Source organism: Ranitomeya imitator, chromosome 7 (genome assembly GCF_032444005.1).
Source record: "Ranitomeya imitator isolate aRanImi1 chromosome 7, aRanImi1.pri, whole genome shotgun sequence".
Taxonomy (NCBI): Eukaryota; Metazoa; Chordata; class Amphibia; order Anura; family Dendrobatidae; genus Ranitomeya; species Ranitomeya imitator.
In genome coordinates, this window is record NC_091288.1 from 16,264,962 (window position 1) to 16,287,665 (window position 22,704).

Below are 22,704 nucleotides of genomic sequence, written 5' to 3' on the forward strand. Positions count from 1 at the left end.
GATCTAAGTGGAGTTAAATAGAGCAGCAGCTAAAGAACAACTTAAGTCACCTGTGGAAGGAACCTCAGAAGCAGCAGCTCCACTCACAGCCACCAGAGGGATTCCATGAACAGAACTCGCCGAAGTACCATTCATGACCACAGGAGGGAGTTCGATAACAGAATTCACAACAGTACCCCCCCCCCCTTGAGGAGGGGTCACCGAACCCTCACCGGAGCCCCCAGGCCGACCAGGATGAGCCAAATGAAAGGCACGAACTAGATCGGCAGCATGAACATCAGAGGCAAAAACCCAGGAATTATCTTCCTGACCATAACCCTTCCACTTGACTAGGTACTGGAGTTTCCGTCTCGAAATACGAGAATCCAAAATCTTCTCCACCACATATTCCAACTCCCCCTCGACCAACACCGGGGCAGGAGGATCAACGGAGGGAACCATAGGCGCCACGTATCTCCGCAATAACGACCTATGGAACACATTATGGATGGCAAAAGAAGCTGGAAGGGCCAAACGAAATGACACAGGATTGAGAACTTCAGAAATCTTATACGGACCAATGAAACGAGGCTTAAACTTAGGAGAGGAAACCTTCATAGGAACATAACGAGACAACAACCAAACCAAATCCCCAACACGAAGCCGGGGATCAACACAGCGCCGGCGGTTAGAGAAACGTTGAGCCTTCTCCTGGGACAATGTCAAATTGTCCACCACCTGAGTCCAAATCTGTTGCAACCTGTCCACCACAGTATCCACACCAGGACAGTCCGAAGGCTCCACCTGCCCTGAAGAGAAACGAGGATGGAAACCAGAATTACAAAAAAAAGGCGAAACCAAAGTAGCCGAGCTGGCCCGATTATTAAGGGCGAACTCAGACAAAGGCAAAAAGGACACCCAATCATCCTGATCAGCAGAAACAAAGCATCTCAGATATGTTTCCAAAGTCTGATTAGTTTGTTCGGTTTGGCCATTTGTCTGAGGATGGAAAGCCGAAGAAAAAGACAAATCAATACCCATCCTAGCACAAAAGGACCGCCAAAACCTCTAAACAAACTGGGAACCTCTGTCCGAGACGATGTTCTCCGGAATGCCATGCAAACGAACCACATGCTGGAAAAACAATGGCACCAAATCAGAGGAGGAAGGCAATTTAGACAAGGGTACCAAATGGACCATCTTAGAGAAGCGATCACAAACCACCCAAATGACCGACATCCTTTAAGAAACGGGAAGGTCAGAAATAAAATCCATAGAGATATGTGTCCAAGGCTTCTTCGGGACCGGCAAGGGCAAAAGCAACCCACTGGCACGAGAACAGCAGGGCTTAGCCCGAGCACAAGTCCCACAGGACTGCACAAAAGAACGCACATCCCGTGACAAAGAAGGCCACCAAAAGGATCTAGCCACCAAATCTCTGGTACCAAAGATTCCATTGTTGCCCAAAATTTCGATTTTGGTTTCATCTGACCAGAGCACCTTCTTCCACATGTTTGGTGTCTCCCAGGTGGCTTGTTGCAAACTTTAAATTACACTTTTTATGGATATCTTTGAGAAATGGCTTTCTTCTTGCCACTCTTCGATAAAGGCCAGATTTGTGCAGTGTACGACTGATTGTTGTCCTATGGACATACTGTCCCACCTCAGCCGTAGATCTCTGCACTTCATCCAGAGTGATCATGGGCCTCTGGGCTGCATCTCTGATCAGTCTTCTCCTTGTTTGAGATGAAAGCTTAGAGGACGGCCGGGTCTTGGTAGATTTGCAGTGGTTTGATACTCCTTCCATTTCAATATGATCGCTTGCACAGTGCTCCTTGGGGTGTTTAAAGTTTTGGAAATCATTTTGTATCCAAATCCAGCTTTAAACGTCTCCACAACAGTATCACAGACCTGCCTGTTGTGTTCCTTGGTCTTCATGATGCTCTCTGTGCTTCACACAGAACCCTGAGACTATCACAGAGCAGGTGCATTTATACGGAGACTTGATTACACACAGGTGGATTATATTTATCATCATTAGGCATTTAGGACAACATTGGATCATTCAGAGATCCACAATGAACTTCTGCAGTGAGTTTGCTGCACTGAAAGTAAAGGGGCCGAATAATATTGCACGCCCCACGTTTCAGTTTTTGAATTTCCACAAAAATGTAAAATAACCGATAAATTTCATTCAATTTCACAATTGTGTTCCACTTGTTGTTGATTCTTCACCAAAAATTTACATTTGGTATATTTATGTTTGAAGCATGATATGTGGGAAAAGGTTGAAAAGTTCCAGGGGGCCGAATACTTTCGCAAGGTACTGCATATAGATGTCAGTGACATCTTTGATGTGAGGAAATCGCATCCTCGCATTACAGACTGATGACATATACGGATCACTGTTCATGAAACATTTGTGCGATTCTTGTCTGTGAAAACGGACCGATTTTTTTTTTATACGTCTAGTGTTACTCCGGCCTAAGTGCGAAAGTTTTGTATTGTGGGAATAATCTGGTCTTGGCATCTTCGCTACATTTTCTAGTAGTGTGAGATTCATCAGCAATTCACGAAAATAATAGGCGTGAAAATGGGAAAAATTGTCTATGATTCAGTGGTACAGTATGCGTTCTCTCTAAGTGGTCAGTCATGAAGTTAGAAATGCTTTGCAGTGTGGAACGAGAGGAAAGTTTACAGGTGAAAATGAGAGTGCATTTAGCCCATATGTGGTATTATTGGCAGAAATTGCTATACATACCTTTACTTTATTCTCATACATTTTTTCCGCCTCTACCATCGGTTGTGCATATGAATTAATAAAGTAACCAAATAAGTAACTTCAAGTCTGCCTGTTGAGACAGTTACTTGGTAGTAAAGTCCTGTGATTACAGCAGCCTCGGCACTGATTCCAGCAATCAGGTTCTTTCTCCCTGCACTGTGGGAGGGTAGGAGTGGCGAATGCAAAGGGAGCCAGCGGGTTTGTGGAAACAGAAATCAGAGATCCGGCCTCTCGTTCAAACAGGTAAACTCTCTGGATTGTGGGAAGCGAGGAGAGGCAAGTGTAAAATGAGCAAGAAGAATCTGCGAGTCAGTAAATTAAATAACCTCTCTCCCACTTGTCATTAATAGCCATTTTTGTAATATCAAAGTAAATGCATAAAACACAGCTACATAAACACTTTCCACCCAAATGGATATAGACAAGTGCTACTCTATAGTGTTCCGATATCACCATACAGTCCCTATATAATGCCTCTATACTCTATCCTAATGCCATCATACAGAACTCACATATAACGTTGATAGATTTTCCATGTGTCCAAAAATTCCATAGTATCGTGCTTGTATTATACTTCAATGTCGTATCCATACCCCCAGGAAGCGAAAAAATAAAACTTGTGTATAGTGTTTGAATAATACCGTCAAGAAGTGCTGCAAAATCAATCATCTAAAGTGACTATAAGAGAGGATAGTGGTTGGTTAAAGTTACTAATATTCCTTATATTACTGCATGGGGTTTTCTGGAGACTGTTTTCCTATAAACTTTAGTTCGGGGAAACAGAACAGAAAATGAATGTAAAAAACAACGAAGGGAATTTTCTATAGCAATGTAATAATAATTTTATCTCTATGGCGCCAACATATCCCGCAGCACTTTACATTTTAGAGGGAACTTGTTCAGACAATAAACGTAAGACTTCTGCCGGACGGATAAAAGAACTTGGTGACAAGAAGTCTAGTTGTCCGATGAGATCAGATTTAGAGGCTTTAATAAGCAACAAAAAAACAAACAAAAAATGTCCACTTAATTTAAGTATTAAATCAAATTCTTAAAAGACAAAGGGGAAGTCTTCCTGTGAAAGTTCTCAAGAAGTTTGGAGGCAAGAAAAATAGACAATATCCATCACTCACCTCAGATCGGGCGATGAAGCCAATTCAGGGGCCAGAAAAATGCCACTTGCAAAGAATCATAGAAATTATACTGCGACACTGATGACAGCAACAACTATCTGTTACGGCACGGTGGCTCAGTGGTTAGCACTACAGCCTTGCAGCGTTGGAGTCTTGGGTTCAAACCCCACCAAGGACAACATCTGCAAAGAGTTTGTATGTTCTCTCCGTGTTTGCGTGGGTTTCCTCCTGGTTCTCCGGTTTCCTCCCACATTCCAAAGACATACTGATAGGGATTCTAGATTGTGAGCCCCATTGGGGACAGTGATGATAATGTGTGCAAACTGTAAAGCGCTGCGGAATATGTTAGCGCTATAAAAAAAATAAAAGATTATTATTATTACACTGTGACTGTTTTCGGTAAGGAAGGGGGGCCTCAAACTGTCCCTGGAACTGAGACCCTAACTATCCCTGTCCCAGGAATACTCTTGAAGGTAGAGAGGCCCGGGTATCCTATCTTACTATGCTCGTGCTTAACCCTGATCTGTCCTCTCCCCCACCCCATGAGGCCTGGGACAGAACTGTAATGTAAACAAGACACAAAGACAAAATAGGAATAACAGAAAACCTCTATCATACAAACCAATAATAGGGAGGAGGATAGGGACAGGGAGGAGTAAACTAAATGGGAAAGGGACCAGGAGATAAAAACACACGTACTTCAGCAAACCACAGAACACTACTACGAGTCTACTCCAACCACTTAGCTTTAGCAAACAGCACAGGGAGATGAATCTTTCACCGGCAGGGACAAGAAGGTCTGACCAGTTTATATAGGAAGAGGCAATGACCAGATCAGAATCAGCTGAAATGGAGCTGCATGTTTCTAACCAGCATAGAAAGGGTTGTTAACCTCTTCAGCACCAGAGGAAACTAAATCCCTTTATTATGGGGATACAATTGACATCATCTCTAAAGAAGACCTGCGATTCATTACCCGACGTGACCGTCTAACTCCAGGTCTTCCAGGAAGATGTGTCACCCTTGTGACATTATCTATTCGCATCTTTTTTGGAAAAGGTTTCAGAATCTGGGTCCCAAAAAAGAACAATAATCAAACAACATATACTACCAGGATGCCTGTCATATTCCATGTAAACAATGGCATAATTGCTGTTTTCTTGTGTTCATCCTGACTTAAAAAGAAAATAAATTAATACAAAAAAATATCAAAAAGCAAACAAGTAGTCACATGTACTCATAAGTGGTACCAATGAACAAAACAATTAATCCTACAAAAAAATAAATCTTACTGAAGAAACCAGAAGAATAATAAAGCTACAGCCCTCCAAATAAGGCAACCCAAAGGCAACTATTCTAAGACCTTATTGTGCGGAAGCAGTAAAACATATAGTAAAGAATATATATACAGTTAGGGCCAGAAATATTTGGACAGTGACACAATTTTTGCGAGTTGGGCTCTGCATGCCACCACATTGGATTTGAAATGAAACCTCTACAACAGAATTCAAGTGCAGATTGTAACGTTTAATTTGAAGGGTTGAACAAAAATATCTGATAGAAAATGTAGGAATTGCACACATTTCTTTACAAACACTCCACATTTTAGGAGGTCAAAAGTAATTGGACAAATAAACATAACCCAAACAAAATATTTTTATTTTCAATATTTTGTTGCAAATCCTTTGGAGGCAATCACTGCCTTAAGTCTGGAACCCATGGACATCACCAAACGCTGGGTTTCCTCCTTCTTAATGCTTTGCCAGGCCTTTACAGCCGCAGCCTTCAGGTCTTGCTTGTTTGTGGGTCTTTCCGTCTTAAGTCTGGATTTGAGCAAGTGAAATGCATGCTCAATTGGGTTTAGATCTGGAGATTGACTTGGCCATTGCAGAATGTTCCACTTTTTGGCACTCATGAACTCCTGGGTAGCTTTGGCTGTATGCTTGGGGTCATTGTCCATCTGTACTATGAAGCGCCGTCCAATCAACTTTGCAGCATTTGGCTGAATCTGGGCTGAAAGTATATCCCGGTACACTTCAGAATTCATCCGGCTACTCTTGTCTGCTCTTATGTCATCAATAAACACAAGTGACCCAGTGCCATTGAAAGCCATGCATGCCCATGCCATCACGTTGCCTCCACCATGTTTTACAGAGGATGTGGTGTGCCTTGGATCATGTGCCGTTCCCTTTCTTCTCCAAACTTTTTTCTTCCCATCATTCTGGTACAGGTTGATCTTTGTCTCATCTGTCCATAGAATACTTTTCCAGAACTGAGCTGGCTTCTTGAGGTGTTTTTCTGCAAATTTAACTCTGGCCTGTCTATTTTTGGTATTGATGAATGGTTTGCATCTAGATGTGAACCCTTTGTATTTACTGTCATGGAGTCTTCTCTTTACTGTTGACTTAGAGACAGATACACCTACTTCACTGAGAGTGTTCTGGACTTCAGTTGATGTTGTGAACGGGTTCTTCTTCACCAAATTAAGTATGCGGCGATCATCCACCACTGTTGTCATCCGTGGACGCCCAGGCCTTTTTGAGTTCCCAAGCTCACCAGTCAATTCCTTTTTTCTCAGAATGTACCCAACTGTTGATTTTGCTACTCCAAGCATGTCTGCTATCTCTCTGATGGATTTTTTCTTTTTTTTTCAGCCACAGGATGTTCTGCTTCACCTCAATTGAGAGTTCCTTTGACCACATGTTGTCAGCCCACAGCAACAGCTTCCAAATGCAAAACCACACACCTGGAATCCACCCCTGACCTTTTAACTACTTCATTGATTACAGGTTAACGAGGGAGACCCCTTCAGAGTTAATTGCAGCCCTTAGAGTCCATTGTCCAATTACTTTTGGTCCCTTGAAAAAGAGGACGCTATGCATTACAGAGCTATGATTCCTAAACCCTTTCTCCGATTTGGATGTGGAAACTATCATATTGCAGCTGGGAGTGTGCACTTTCAGCACATATTATATATATAATTGTATTTCTGAACATGTTTTTGTAAACAGCTAAAATAACAAAACTTGTGTCACTGTCCAAATATTTCTGGCCCTAACTGTATATATATTTGCTATCACTGTAATTTTAGTGACCCACAGAAAACAAATGTCGCTTATACCTCATGGTAATAGGGATAATATTTCAATTAAAAAAAAAAATTGTAGAATTGCTGTTTTTCCATTCCTTTCTTTGCAAAATGTGAATTCAAGTTTTTCAATACTTTATATAAAACCAGAATATGGTAATTAAAAAACAACAAGCCCTAAACAAAATTAAAATATGGCTCTTGGTGATGAAGCTCCGGATTTCAATACAATCATCTGATGGTGGATCTTACTTCATCTTGGAGAATTATTGCGCCGTCTTGAAGAATTATTAAGTTAATGATGCTAAATTGTAAACAAATCAAACAATATTAAAAGCTAAAAAAAAGTGTAAAAATAAACAATAGTCTTTGTTCTCACTGTTCTTGTGATGTTTTTCCTTTTGTGACTTGCTCATATTTTGTGTAAGTAATGGCAGTGGAGCCTTCTGTGTGAAATAAAAACTACATTTCACCATTAAGCAACAGCATTGAAAAATTAAAATGTTTGCTCTGAAAACAAAGTGACAAAACGGCAATGACAATGGAAAGGTTTTCCCGTGTGGCTATTCTGCTAAATAGGAAAAATCTGTTTACTGCTTGCTTTTATATGATGTAATAAAAGGTGTCTATAGTGAAAATGAAAGCAATGCAGCAAACTTTTTCTGCACAGAATATCAAGAAGACGTCAGAATAACTTGGACAAACAGGTAACAATTCCTGTAGACTGGATGATGTCCTGGCTTCTGAAGCTCTTGTTGGTACTGGAAATGATTAAAGTGAGGCCAAAGAAGATACAGAGAAGGATCATGAACAATCCATGTTTTCTGAGTAAAGATGAGATAAATGAAGCCGAAGAAGCTAAAGAACGAACCCAACGACTTTTATCTGATGCTCTGAAGAAAAAGGAAAGTCTCCTGGTGGAAGATCTGAAGGTGTTCGAAGACATGACCTTAAAGACGCTTTATCCATTCATCACCACGGATCTAGTGAACGAGCTGATGCGAGAACTAGAGAAGGTGACGTTTGCAAAAAATAAATATCCTGTAAAAGATATTGGAGTTAACGCGTATGTATACCCCGGGTCTGACGATAGAACCATCCATCTATGTGCACCATTTTTTAAAATGGATCCAAAATCTAAATCCCAAGAAAGAACCATTATCCACGAGGTTTCCCACTTTCTTGGTTATGGTCACACAGTCCAGAAGAACAGTGACAGAGTGAAGATGTCACCACAGTCCATGTTGTGTCCTCAGACGACTTACTCTGTGGCTTCAGCCCTGACATTGGACATGGACCATCGAGGACCCTTCACAGATGGCTCCTACTCCTGCTGTGGTGAGACCTCCCGGGACACCGTGTGTGAGAAATCCTGGGCTTGTAAGTACATAAGGTTGGTGACATAAATTTCCATACAGTATATAGTTGGCTCCTATATATGTGCCCTATTTCATTCTTTTCCTTAGCTATGGTGGGCATACTTTCAAAGTTATGTTTGGCAGAAGTGTGACATAAGAAGGAGCGACGGTTCTGTGTTGTTTAGTTACTGTTTTTTTCCCCACTACTTTATTGTTAATCTTTGCACCTACAATTTTGAGACCGGAGAAACGTCCAGCGCTTGGTTTTATTTTCTGTATATGTTCAAAAGGAAATGAAATAAAATAATAATACAATAATAAAATAAATATATAATATACAAGTATAAAATATAAAATATATCATCTAAATAAAGTAAACAAAATAATATTTAGAAAAAAAAAAAGTATGGTAATTTTATAGTTGCCAACTGCCGTGGAAATTACTGTGACTCTAGGACTAAATGGAGTTTATGCAAACCCCACCCAAAACAGGGAGCTACAGGTGCTTTCCAAGATCGTTGGGGCTTTCCTGGGAGCTGGGAGATTGGGGTGGGACTTAAATGTCTGCAGAAATGTTGGCAATTATGTAACTTACTAATTTATGGTTAATAATTGTGATCAGTAATACAAAAAACAAAAAAACACAATACTATCACCATAAGTGCCAGTATTCACAGGAGATCTGTACTTAGTATGCAGTGTCTGTGTAGAGGTAATACAGAGATCACTGGTGACATTATACACAGGACCTCTATATAGTATACAGTGTATAGTGTCAGTGTATAGGTAACACTGACTCACCAGTGACGTCTCTAGGTGAAGTCCTTCATCTTTCATCCAGCACAGACCGCCATAATTTCTTCCAGCCAGGACTCGTTTCTGCAGGAAATAACACAGTTATTTCAAGCTCCGCTTGCAGAACACATTACTTAATTTTTCACAACTTCTACATTACACCACATGAAGAAAAAAAGGCGATATAGTGTCACTCTGCACAGTAACAGGACCGCCCCCCCATTTAAAACAGTATACTCAAAAAATAAAATAAATACATCGCTGCAGTAATAATATCCCTTAATTAGCCCCTATGGTAATATTCCCCATCCTGGCCCCGTGTGTCTCATTCCTGGCTCCAGCCATATGTTCTCGCATCCTGCCCTCATGAGTATCCATTCTACACCATATGATCTCCCCATCCTGCCCCATCTGTCTCCATCGTATCCATCCTGCCCCATGATCCAATCCTGCCCCATGTCTTTCATTCTGCCCCGTGTCTCCAATCATGCCCCGTGTCTACATTCTGCCCATGCCTCCAGTCCTGCCCCCAGTGTGTCCAGCAATCTGCCCCAGTGTGTCCAGCATATTACCCCTAGTGTGTCCAGCATATTACCCCCAGTGTGTCCAGCATATTACCCCCAGTGTGTCCAGCAACCTGCCCCAGTATGTCCAGCATATTGCCCCAGTGTCCAGCAATCTGCCCCAGTGTCCAGCATTGCCCCAGCGTGTCCAGCAATCTGCCCCAGTGTGTCCAGCATATTACCCCCAGTGTGTCCAGCATATTACCCCCAGTGTGTCCAGCAATCTGCCCCAGTATGTCCAGCTTATTGCCCCAGTGTCCAGCAATCTGCCCCAGTGTGTCTAGCATTGCCCCCAGACAGTGTCTCCAGCAATCTGCCCCAGTGTCTGACTCCAGCATATTGCCCCCATTGTGTCCAGCAATCTGCCCCAGTGTGTCCAGCAATCTGCCCCAGTGTGTCCAGCATATTACCCCCAGTGTGTCCAGCAATCGGCCCCAGTATGTCCAGCATATTGCCCCAGTGTGTCCAGCATTGCCCCCAGACAGTGTGTCCAGCAATCTGCCCCAGTGTGTCCAGCATATTACCACCAGTGTGTCCAGTAATCTGCCCCAGTGTCTCCAGCATTGCTCCAGTGTCTCCAGCATTGCCCCAGTGTCTCCAGCAATCATCTGCCCTAGTGTGTCCTCCAGCATTGCCCCAGTGTGTCCAGCAGTCTTCCCCAGTGTCTCCAGCATTACCCCAGTGTGTCCAGCATTGCCCCAGTGTCTCCAGCAATCTGCCCCAGTGTGTCCTCCAGCATTGCCCCCAGTGTGTCCATCAATCTGCCCCAGTGTCTCCAGCATTGCCCCAGTGTCTCCATCATTGCCCAAGTGTGTCCAGCAATCTGCCCCAGTGTGTCCAGCAATCTGCCCCAGTGTGTCCAGCAATCTGCCCCAGTGTGTCCACCATTAGCTTACCAAAAAAAAAAAAAAGAGTCTCCTCACCTGACCTGGCACTCCAGCGCTGAGCTCCCTCCAGCAGTGCACACTCGCCGGCGACTGACAATGACGTCAGACGCCGGCGACGTGTGCGCTGCGGCCGACATCAGCCGCCAGCCTCCAATTGGCTGGCAGCTGTTGTTGTTAACTATTGACGTGCGGGCGCGCGGCCGCACGTCAATAGGAAAGCGCCGCAGCGCCGGAAGGGGCCCGGTGAGCAGACGAGACGGGGCCTGATGCGGGCACCCTCTCTCTGCCCACCGGGTCCGGGAACACATAAATGTCAGCGGGCAGTGGGCATTCACCACCACACTCAGGGGCGGATTATCAGGGGGTCAATCTGTGCGGTAGCCCAGGGCCTCCCCACACCACTGGGCCCTGGGCTACCGCCCATATTGACCCTCTTATAATCCGCCCCTGATAATTAGTAATAGAACAGGAAGCCACAGTGTGTTGTATAAATAACAATGACATTTGCAATCTTGAGAACAAGCCTCCATCAGTAGTAACACCCATAGTATTCACCAATAATCAGGGTACTTGGCCCATTAGCATTCCTTTAGCTATACATATTGATGGGGGAGAATTTATAAAGACTCTGAGCCTCCACTTTTGCTTATGTCATTCATCTAAAACTAAACGCTGCAAAAGAGCAAAATGTTGCAACTCTCTTTTTTTATGGCAGAAAACTGTAATAAATTCCAACCTAACCCCCATATGTTTCCATGGTCTGTGACGGAATGATCGCTCCATAGCTCACAAACATGGCCGCTGCAATTTAGCTTCTTCTCAATTTCAAATAGAGGACAGCTAGCTTCTCAGCACATAGTTTTGGTCATCAATCTTAGATTTTCTTTACATAAATAAAAGCATATATAAATGAAATTTTTTTTTGGTTAATAGAGAGATGTCCCGGAAGAACCCGTGGAGACATATGGGAAGATACAGAAACCTCTGAAGAAAAGACTCTACCAGAAAGCAGACAAGTACTGATACTCGGCCGGCGCACAGATTCATGTCTCAGGTGAAAAGACACATAGATCTGTTAAAGACGCAAAACAATTTGTTGAAGAAGCAGAAAAATCTGATTAAGAAACAAAACAATCTGATGAAGGGAAATGGTGCTGTTGTGAAGAAAAAGGCTGATATGGTGAAGCTACTGGCCAGTATGGTGGCGACAAAGGCTGATATGGTAAAAACACTGGCCAGTATGGTGAAGATAAAGGTGGATAGGGTGAAAAAAATGTTGATGTTTCCATGAAGACTCTTCAAAGATGCTGACACCTGCAGTTATCATTTTAGATTGTAAACCAAATAAATTAGCATTGTTCATCTGTGACTGTACATTTTTTCTAAAAGGAATAATATAATAATTACTTTTTTTTTTCAATAGTCTTTGACTTGAAAAGCAACATTGCAGCAATGCTTCAGGCTGATGAAGCCTAGCAGAAGGATGGAAGGATGGGGAGCTGAGCAAGATAAGTCTGCACTTTGGCTAGCTATTAGTGGGGGTGAGTAGTACTCAGTTTACATGGTTCCCAGGGCTATAGTGAAGGCCACAGAGGAGGTGAGACAGCGTGCAGCTACCATTTATGTGCCAGCTGCAGTAGCGTAGCTACCGGGGGCAGAGGGTGTGACCGCCTCAGGCCCTACGCTCTGAGGGGGCCCACCTGGAGCTACACTACTGTAACTGCATCGGCACGCGCAATCTCCCTGCTCTGCCGCTATAGGGCTCCTAAGCAGGCGAGGGGGTCCGGTGCCAGCAGTGGGCCCCCCGCCTGTCATCGTAAGGTCAGCTGTATCGGCATCTAGCTGATACAGCTGACCGCAGTGATGAGGGAAGGAGCGCTGCGCTCCTTCTCCCATCATCCCCCCCATTGTCTGACAGCGGGCTCGATGATGTCACCGCCTGGCGCCCGCTGTCAGATGAGAGGGAGCAGGGAGCGCCGCTGGAACATGGAGGAAGAGAGGTGAGTATTTATTGTGTTTTTTTTTTATGGGGGTGCTGTCTTATATACAGGATCTGCCTATGGGGGGGGGTGCTGCCTTATATATAGGACCCCCCCACCCCTCTTATCAAACAAGCTGTAAAAGGCTGGAGAAGGCTTCAACCAAGTCAGGAATGCCTTCGCCCTATATCGTTGAGACTATTCCTTCGATAATATCACAACATCACAATCTCCTTATCAGTGGCAAGTCGCTCGTATCAGCAGCCCTCGCTATCTCTTTGTTTGCAGCGCAGCGCGCATTAGTGATTTGTTACAGCGGTCAAAAAACTCAGAGTCAGAAGGCGGTTTAATCAACGAAGGACTTAGTAATTTGCAGCGACGCTCTGCGCACTCACGTATTGCGATCTCGCTGATAGAGGCACCTGGGTCTCGGTTAACTCATCCAAGGGACCAATATCGCCTCTATATAAATAAAATTTAAAAAAATTCACGAGGCCGAAGTGCAGACAAGGGGCTGCTGTAATTCCTCATTTTTTCCCAAATAAATCACCTGACTTCCTCAAGTAACATATCTTGTCTCTTACAGGGTCTATAAACCCACAGTTTGGGTATTAAGCCATTCTTATGTCTAAGGTGCGAGCAAAAGAGCCGAACTACGGCCAGGTGGAAAAGATCTAGGCTGCCTGGGTCTAACGTTCAGCTGTAGAGGTATCAGAGGTCTCCAATGGCAACATGTGTTCCCAGAAATAGTCAACATCGCTAAGAGGGCCGAAGGGCCGGCGATATTAGTGTTGCATGCCAGTGGCAATGATCTAGCAAGCAAAGATTGCTGAGCTCTGTACAGTGATGTCAACAGACATGGAGCAGTTTATCTGTTTATTACCGGATATGATATTGGTGTGGTCGGAGATAGTGCCGCAAGCCATCAGGCACGGAGCTAAGGAAGCAAAAGCCATAGAGAAATCACGAAGAAAGATCAACGCACGGATAGCGAAATTTGTAAAGGGAAAATCGTCGTTGACCGGCTGGAAGGAAATAACTCGGCACTATTGAGACCAGATGGAATTCACTTCACAGACATTGGTCTCCTCATATTTCTATCAGGTTTGCAGGATGGAGTTGAACAGGCCCTAACGTTGATGGGTGGGGGTCGAAGTCACGTGTAGGTAGTACTCATGATCCTCCGTGGCGGAAGTGGAGGAAGGGGCGAAGCTTCGTAGCCGCTCATTGGCTGGCCGCCAGTCGGTCGCAGACTAGGCCCACGGCTGTGAGCCCGTTGCGAAATGTAATTTGTCCCTCCCTGCATATCAAATTAATAAACTGTGACCGACTAGTTCAACCCATCTAAGCCTGCTCATGTTGTCTTTTCGGGATTGGTGGTAGGGGGGAAGTATTGGGGTATCAGGTGCAGTAATAGGGATACATACGGCAGCAGCGGCTCAGTATTGGGGTATCAGGTTCAGTAATAGGGTCACATACGGCAGCAGAGGCTCAGTATTGGGGTATCAGGTTCAGTAATAGGGTCACATACGGCAGCAGAGGCTCAGTATTGGGGTATCAGGTGCAGTAATAGGGACACATATGGCAGCAGCGGCTCAGTATTGGGGTATCAGGGGCAGTAATAGGGACACATACGGCAGCAGGGGCTCAGTATTGGGGTATCAGGTGCAGTAATAGGGTCACATACGGCAGCAGCGGCTCAGTATTGGGGTATCAGGTGCAGTAATAGGGACACATACGGCAGCAGAGGCTCAGTATTGGGGTATCAGGTGCAGTAATAGGGACACATACGGCAGCAGCGGCTCAGTATTGGGGTATCAGGTTCAGTAATAGGGACACATACGGCAGCAGAGGCTCAGTATTGGGGTATCAGGTGCAGTAATAGGGACACATACGGCAGCAGCTATCTTAAGAACATGGCAAATGTGATTATACCACTTGGTTTGATCGCTACACTCCAGACCTAGCAGTGCTCATGTGTGGGTAGTATTTCTTTCCCCTTTTTTTACTTAGTAATAGGGACACATACGGTAGCAGTGGATCGCCCCCACGTAAGGGCACTCGGTATCGGGTCCTTTAGTTCCCTCAGCTGGATTGTCACAGTGGCCCGACCCGGACCGTGGCCCTATGAGGGGTGCCCAATAAAAGGGTACAGTTTGTGGATAACGGTAGTGTTTGTGACGCCACCTGTGGTATTCGGTCAGGGTGACCGATGCTGCTTAAGGGTCCGCTGGGGTGATGGAATGGCAGCTAGATAGTATACCTTCCCACAGGTGAAGTATATCCCCAGGGCTTCCCAGAAGTGTAGATGGTGAAGGTGGATGGTGCAAGGCGCGGTGAATAACGAGGACACAATGGGTGCAGTCTCTTTACCTTTACTGAAGGCTTCAGAATCCACAGTCCCGGGTGCCGCATGACGGGGTAGGCAGAGTCTGGCCGGTCTGATGGCAATTCCAGAGTCCCTCTATCCAGGTGGAAATCAGTAGCCTTCCCCTTGCGCACAGTAACGTAGTAGGTCCCTACGTGCATTAGCTCCCATAGGGTCCTCACTCTTGTTACTCTTCTCTCGGTCCCCCAGATGGATAGGACCAACCCGTATGACTGTGGTGGCCTGAGGCTATTTTATAGGGACCTTAGCGTCGCCCCTCCTCCACATTGCCACCTTGTCTGCTTAGGTTCTTAGGTCAGGCAGCCAACTTGGAATCGACTGTCCTGCTGGTCTCTGAAGTAAAGCGTAGAGTCTATTACTCCCTCGATGTTCCGGCTACCAGATCTGCGCTCAGTGGGACGCAGCCTGCTCCTAGCTGGTCTCCCACTGGTGTTTTACTCCTGTTGCTACGACTTCTGTGCTCACTCACTATGGCACACTTCCTTTTTTGTACTTTCTTAGGAGGCAGCCGCATGGGTTGCAGGCGCAGCTCCGTGTCCTTCTTTTCCTTTCCTGGGCCGAGCCCAGTCTGCTCCTCTCCTTCCCTCCTGACTATCTCCTTATCCCTCCAGTCAGAACTCCCTAACTTCCTAACCAACTCCCAGTTTTACCCAAGGGTGAGGAGTGGCCTAATAGATAGAACCCTTAGCTCCCCCTGGCGGCCGGCGTGTGAAGTGTGTGTGGCTGTGATACCTGGCAGGGTGAACTCCTTTGGTGCCATCAGACGTAACATCGCTCCCCCCTGGTGGAAGTACGACATTACTGCAACGACCAGGACTCTGGGGCGCTGCACTTCTCCCCCCTCTCTCTCTCCCCGTTAAATCCAGCACTCCCGGGCTGGGAAAAGAACACAACAATTACAGGTTAGCAAAAGACATGCAACATTTTTGAAATGCTTAAACAAATAAATTAACAGTGCTTCCCTTTATGGGAGGTGAGAACAGTTGAACGTTGCAAACAAAAACATATTCACATTATGCATTTTATAAAAGAGAACAGTTACCAACTTATTATGAAATACAATTACCCATACAGGTACAGTCATGGCCAAAAGTATTGACACCCCTGCAATTCTGTCAGATAATACTCATTTTCTTCCTGAAAATGATTGCAAACACAATTTCTTTGGTATTATTATCTTCATTTAATTTGACTTACATGAAAAAACACGAAAAGAATTGTCCTAAAGCCAAATTGGATATAATTCCACACAAAACATAAAAAAGGGGGTGGACAAAAGTATTGGCACTGTTCGAAAAATCATGTGATGCTTCTGTAATTAGTGTAATTACCAGCACCTGTAACTTACCTGTGGCACCTAACAGGTGTTGGCAATAACTAAATCACACTTGCAGCCAGTTGACATGGATTAAAGTTGACTCAACCTCTGTCCTGTGTCCTTGTGTGACCACATTGAGCATGGAGAAAAGAAAGAAGACCAAAGAACTGTCTGAGGACTTGAGAAACCAAATTGTGAGGAAGCATGAGCAATCTCCAGGCTACAAGTCCATCTCCAAAGACCTGAACGTTCCTGTGTCTACCGTGCGCAGTGTCACCAAGAATTGTAAAGCCCATGGCACTGTGGCTAACCTCCCTAGATGTGGACGAAAAAGAAAAATTGACAAGAGATTTCAACACAAGATTGTGCGGATGTTGGATAAAGAACCTCGACTAACATCCAAACAAGTTCATGCTGCCCTGCAGTCCGAGGGTACAACAGTGTCAACCCGTACTATCAGTTGGCGTCTAAATGAAAAGGGACTGTATGGTAGGAGATCCAGGAAGACCCCACTATTTACCCCAAGACATAAAAAAGCCAGGCTGGAGTTTGCCAAAACTTACCTGAAAAAGCCTAAAACGTTTTGGAAGAATGTTCTCTGGTCAGATGAGACAAAAGTAGAGCTTTTTGGGCAAAAGCATCACCATAGCTGTTGTGAATTCTGTGGCTGAATTCACTCCTGTGGTCACAAGTGGTACTGCAGCTTCTGAGCTTCCTTCCTCAGGTGTTCTGGTGAGCTCGTTAACTGCTTCGTTACTTAACTCCGCCTGATGCTGCTATCCTTGCTCCTTGTCAATGTTCCAGTGTTGGATCTGAGCTTCTCCTGATTGTTCCTGTGACCTGCTGCTCTGTATAGCTAAGTGCTTTTTTGCTATTTTGTTGTTTTTTTTCTGTCCAGCTTGTCTTTTGTTTTGCTGGTAGCTCTGAGAGGCAAAGGGTGTACCGCCGTGCCGTTAGTTCGGCACGGTGGGTCTTTTTTGCCCCCTTTTGCGTGGTTTTTGCTTTAGGGTTTTTTGTAGACTGCAAAGTTCGCTTTACTATCCTCGCTCTGTCTAAGATTATCGGGCCCCACTTTGCTGAATCTATTTCATCCCTACGTTTTGTCTTTTCATCTTACTCACAGTCATTATATGTGGGGGGCTGCCTTTTCCTTTGGGGTATTTCTCTGGGGCAAGTCAGGCCTATTTTTCTATCTTCAGGCTAGCTAGTTTCTTAGGCTGTGCCGAGTTGCATAGGTAGTTGTTAGGCGCAATCCACAGCCGCTTTTAGTTGTGTTTAGGATAGGATCAGGTGTGCAGTCTACAGAGTTTCCACGTCTCAGAGCTCGTTCTTTTGTTTTTGGGTATTTGTCCGATCACTGTGTGCGCTCTGATCGCTAAGCACACTGTGTCTCTGGATTGCCTTCATTACACCTTTCATTAGCAGACATAACAGAACAAGGAGCCAGACTAATGATTCTCAATAGAGGGAAAGAAAAAGTTCTGACATCATTTTTTTTTTCTGCTCTGTGTTCATTTTTTTTTTCCCCTAGACATTTGGGTGATTCTGGACACAGGTGTGGACATGGATATTCAGGGTCTGTGCTCTTCAATGGATAATCTCGTTATAAATGTACAAAAGATTCAAGATGCTATTGATCGGAAATCTATGTTAGAACCAAGAATTCCTATTCCTGATTTGTTTTTTGGAGATAGAACTAAGTTTCTAAGTTTCAAAAATAATTGTAAGCTATTTCTGGCCTTGAAACCTCATTCTTCTGGTAATCCTATTCAACAGGTTTTGATTATTATTTCTTTTTTGCGCGGCGACCCTCAAGACTGGGCATTTTCTCTTGCGCCAGGAGACCCTGCATTGAGTAGTGTCGATGCGTTTTTCCTGGCACTCGGATTACTTTACGATGAGCCTAATTCAGTGGATCAGGCTGAGAAAAATTTGCTGGCTTTGTGCCAGGGTCAGGATGATATAGAAGTATATTGTCAGAAATTTAGGAAATGGTCAGTACTCACTCAGTGGAATGAATCTGCGCTGGCAGCTTTGTTCAGAAAGGGTCTCTCTGAGGCTCTTAAGGATGTCATGGTGGGATTTCCTATGCCTGCTGGTTTGAATGAGTCTTTGTCTTTGGCCATTCAAATCGGTCGACGCTTGCGCGAGCGTAATCTGTGCACCATTTGGCGGTATTGCCTGAGGTTAAACCTGAGCCTATGCAGTGCGATAGGACTATGACCAGAGTTGAACGGCAGGAATACAGACGTCTGAATGGGCTGTGTTTCTACTGTGGTGATTCCACTCATGCTATTTCTGATTGTCCTAAGCGCACTAAGCGGTCCGCTAGGTCTGCCGTCATTGGTACTGTACAGTCCAAATTCCTTCTGTCCATTACCCTGATATGATCTTTGTCGTCGTTTTCTGTCATGGCGTTTGTGGATTCAGGCGCTGCCCTGAATCTGATGGATTTGGATTATGCTAAACGTTGTGGGTTTTTCTTGGAGCCTTTGCGGTGTCCTATTCCATTGAGAGGAATTGATGCTACACCTTTGGCCAAGAATAAACCTCAGTACTGGGCCCAGCTGACCATGTGCATGGCTCCTGCACATCAGGAAGTTATTCACTTTCTGGTGCTACATAATCTGCATGATGTGGTCGTGTTGGGGTTGCCATGGCTACAAACCCATAATCCAGTATTGGATTGGAATTCCATGTCGGTATCCAGCTGGGGTTGTCAGGGGGTACATGGTGATGTTCCATTTTTGTCGATTTCGTCATCCACCCCTTCTGAGGTCCCAGAGTTCTTGTCTGATTATCAGGATGTATTTGAAGAGCCCAAGTCCGATGCCCTACCTCCGCATAGGGATTGTGATTGTGCTATCAATTTGATTCCTGGTAGTAAATTCCCTAAAGGTCGATTATTTAATTTATCCGTGCCCGAACACGCCGCTATGCGCAGTTATGTGAAGGAATCCCTGGAGAAGGGACATATTCGCCCATCATCATCACCACTGGGAGCAGGGTTCTTCTTTGTAGCCAAGAAGGATGGTTCGCTGAGACCGTGTATTGATTACCGCCTTCTTAATAAGATCACTGTTAAATTTCAGTATCCCTTGCCATTGTTATCTGACTTGTTTGCTCGGATTAAGGGGGCTAGTTGGTTCACTAAGATAGATCTTCGTGGTGCGTATAATCTGGTGAGAATCAGGCAAGGAGATGAATGGAAAACTGCATTCAATACGCCCGAGGGTCATTTTGAGTATCTAGTAATGCCATTCGGACTTGCCAATGCTCCATCTGTGTTTCAGTCTTTTATGCATGACATCTTCCGTGAGTATCTGGATAAATTCCTGATTGTTTACTTGGATGACATTTTGATCTTCTCTGATGATTGGGAGTCTCATGTGAAGCAGGTCAGAATGGTTTTTCAGGTCCTGCGTGCTAATTTTTTGTTTGTGAAGGGATCAAAGTGTCTCTTCGGTGTGCAGAAAGTTTCATTTTTGGGGTTCATCTTTACCCCTTCTACTATCGAGATGGATCCAGTTAAGGTCCAAGCCATCCAGGATTGGATTCAGCCGACATCTCTGAAAAGTCTGCAAAAGTTCCTGGGCTTTGCTAATTTTTATCGTCGCTTCATCTGTAATTTTTCTAGCATTGCCAAACCATTGACCGATTTGACCAAGAAGGGTGCTGATTTGGTTAATTGGTCTTCTGCTGCTGTGGAAGCTTTTCAGGAGTTGAAGCGTCGTTTTTGTTCTGCCCCTGTGTTGTGTCAGCCAGATGCTTCTCTTCCGTTCCAGGTCGAGGTTGATGCTTCTGAGATTGGAGCAGGGGCGGTTTTGTCACAGAGAGGTTCTGATTGCTCAGTGATGAAACCATGTGCTTTCTTTTCCAGGAAGTTTTCGCCCGCTGAGCGTAATTATGATGTGGGCAACCGAGAGTTGCTGGCCATGAAGTGGGCATTCGAGGAATGGCGCCATTGGCTTGAAGGAGCCAAGCATCGCGTGGTGGTATTGACTGATCATAAGAACTTGACTTATCTCGAGTCTGCCAAGCGCTTGAATCCTAGACAGGCCCGTTGGTCGTTATTTTTTGCCCGCTTCGACTTTGTGATTTCGTACCTTCCGGGCTCTAAAAATGTGAAGGCGGATGCTCTGTCTAGGAGTTTTGTGCCCGACTCTCCGGGTTTATCTGAGCCAGCGGGTATCCTCAAGGAAGGAGTCATTGTGTCTGCCATCTCCCCTGATTTGCGGCGGGTGCTGCAAAAATTTCAGGCGAATAAACCTGATCGTTGTCCAGCGGAGAAACTGTTCGTCCCTGATAGGTGGACTAATAAACTTATCTCTGAACTTCATTGTTCGGTGTTGGCTGGTCATCCTGGAATCTTTGGTACCAGAGAGTTAGTGGCTAGATCCTTCTGGTGGCCATCTCTGTCACGGGATGTACGTACTTTTGTGCAGTCCTGTGGGATTTGTGCTAGGGCTAAGCCCTGCTGTTCTCGTGCCAGTGGGTTGCTTTTGCCCTTGCCGGTCCCAAAGAGGCCTTGGACACATATTTCGATGGATTTCATTTCTGACCTTCCCGTTTCTCAAAAGATGTCAGTCATTTGGGTGGTCTGTGATCGCTTTTCTAAAATGGTCCATCTGGTGCCCTTGGCTAAATTGCCTTCCTCCTCTGATTTGGTACCTTTGTTCTTTCAGCATGTGGTTCGGTTGCATGGCATTCCTGAGAATATTGTTTCTGACAGAGGTTCCCAGTTTGTTTCAAGGTTTTGGCGAGCCTTTTGTGGTAGGATGGGCATTGACCTATCCTTTTCCTCGGCTTTCCATCCTCAGACTAATGGCCAGACCGAACGAACCAATCAGACCTTGGAAACATATCTGAGATGTTTTGTTTCTGCTGACCAGGATGATTGGGTGTCCTTTTTGCCGTTGGCTGAGTTCGCCCTTAATAATCGGGCCAGCTCGGCTACCTTGGTTTCTCCATTTTTTTGCAATTCTGGGTTCCATCCTCGTTTCTCTTCAGGACAGGTTGAGTCTTCGGACTGTCCTGGTGTGGATTCTGTGGTGGACAGGTTGCAGCAGATCTGGACTCAGGTAGTGGACAATTTGACCTTGTCCCAGGAAAAGGCTCAACTTTTCGCTAATCGCAGACGCCGTGTGGGTCCCCGACTTCGTGTTGGGGATCTGGTTTGGTTATCTTCTCGTCATATTCCTATGAAGGTTTCCTCTCCTAAATTTAAACATCGTTTTATTGGTCCGTATAGGATTTCTGAGGTTCTCAATCCTGTGTCTTTTCGTTTGACCCTCCCAGACTCCTTTTCCATACATAATGTATTCCATAGGTCGTTGTTGCGGAGATACGTGGCACCTATGGTTCCATCTGTTGAGCCTCCTGCCCCGGTTTTGGTGGAGGGGGAATTGGAGTATATTGTGGAGAAGATTTTGGATTCTCGTGTTTCTAGACGGAAACTCCAGTATCTGGTTAAATGGAAGGGTTATGCTCAGGAAGATAATTCCTGGGTTTTTGCCTCTGATGTTCATGCTCCCGATCTTGTTCGTGCCTTTCATGCGGCTCATCCTGGTCGGCCTGGGGGCTCTGGTGAGGGTTCGGTGACCCCTCCTCAAGGGGGGGGTACTGTTGTGAATTCTGTGGCTGAATTCACTTCTGTGGTCACAAGTGGTACTGCAGCTTTTGAGCATCCTTCCTCAGGTGTTCTGGTGAGCTCGTTAACTGCTTCGTTACTTAACTCCACCTGATGCTGCTATCCCTGCTCCTTGTCAATGTTCCAGTGTTGGATCTGAGCTTCTCCTGATTGTTCCTGTGACCTGCTGCTCTGTATAGCTAAGTGCTTTTTTGCTATTTTGTTGTTTTTTTTCTGTCCAGCTTGTCTTTTGTTTTGCTGGTAGCTCTGAGAGGCAAAGGGTGTACCGCCGTGCCGTTAGTTCGGCACGGTGGGTCTTTTTTGCCCCCTTTTGCGTGGTTTTTGCTTTAGGGTTTTTTGTAGACTGCAAAGTTCGCTTTACTATCCTCGCTCTGTCTAAGATTATCGGGCCCCACTTTGCTGAATCTATTTCATCCCTACGTTTTGTCTTTTCATCTTACTCACAGTCATTATATGTGGGGGGCTGCCTTTTCCTTTGGGGTATTTCTCTGGGGGCAAGTCAGGCCTATTTTTCTATCTTCAGGCTAGCTAGTTTCTTAGGCTGTGCCGAGTTGCATAGGTAGTTGCTAGGCGCAATCCACAGCCGCTTTTAGTTGTGTTTAGGATAGGATCAGGTGTGCAGTCTACAGAGTTTCCACGTCTCAGAGCTCGTTCTTTTGTTTTTGGGTATTTGTCAGATCACTGTGTGCGCTCTGATCGCTAGGCACACTGTGTCTCTGGATTGCCTTCATTACACCTTTCATTAGCAGACATAACACATAGCGTTTACAGGAGAAAAAAAAG

The 22,704-nt window shown here is 45.0% G+C and overlaps 1 protein-coding gene across 2 annotated transcripts; it reads left to right on the plus strand.

Annotated features, from left to right (window-relative positions):
• The first annotated feature begins 7,682 nt into the window (after positions 1-7,682).
• Positions 7,683-11,928, plus strand: LOC138645797 (uncharacterized). Of its 2 annotated transcripts, none has more exons than XM_069735311.1 (2): positions 7,683-8,362; positions 11,519-11,928. In XM_069735311.1, coding segments are annotated over exons 1-2 (654 nt in total). In that variant the 5' UTR covers positions 7,683-7,710; the 3' UTR covers positions 11,521-11,928. The 2 variants fall into 2 exon arrangements, with proteins under 2 accessions (XP_069591412.1, XP_069591411.1); XM_069735310.1 differs by having other exon boundaries at positions 7,683-8,375; positions 11,519-11,922.
• Positions 11,929-22,704: the final 10,776 nt, after the last annotated feature.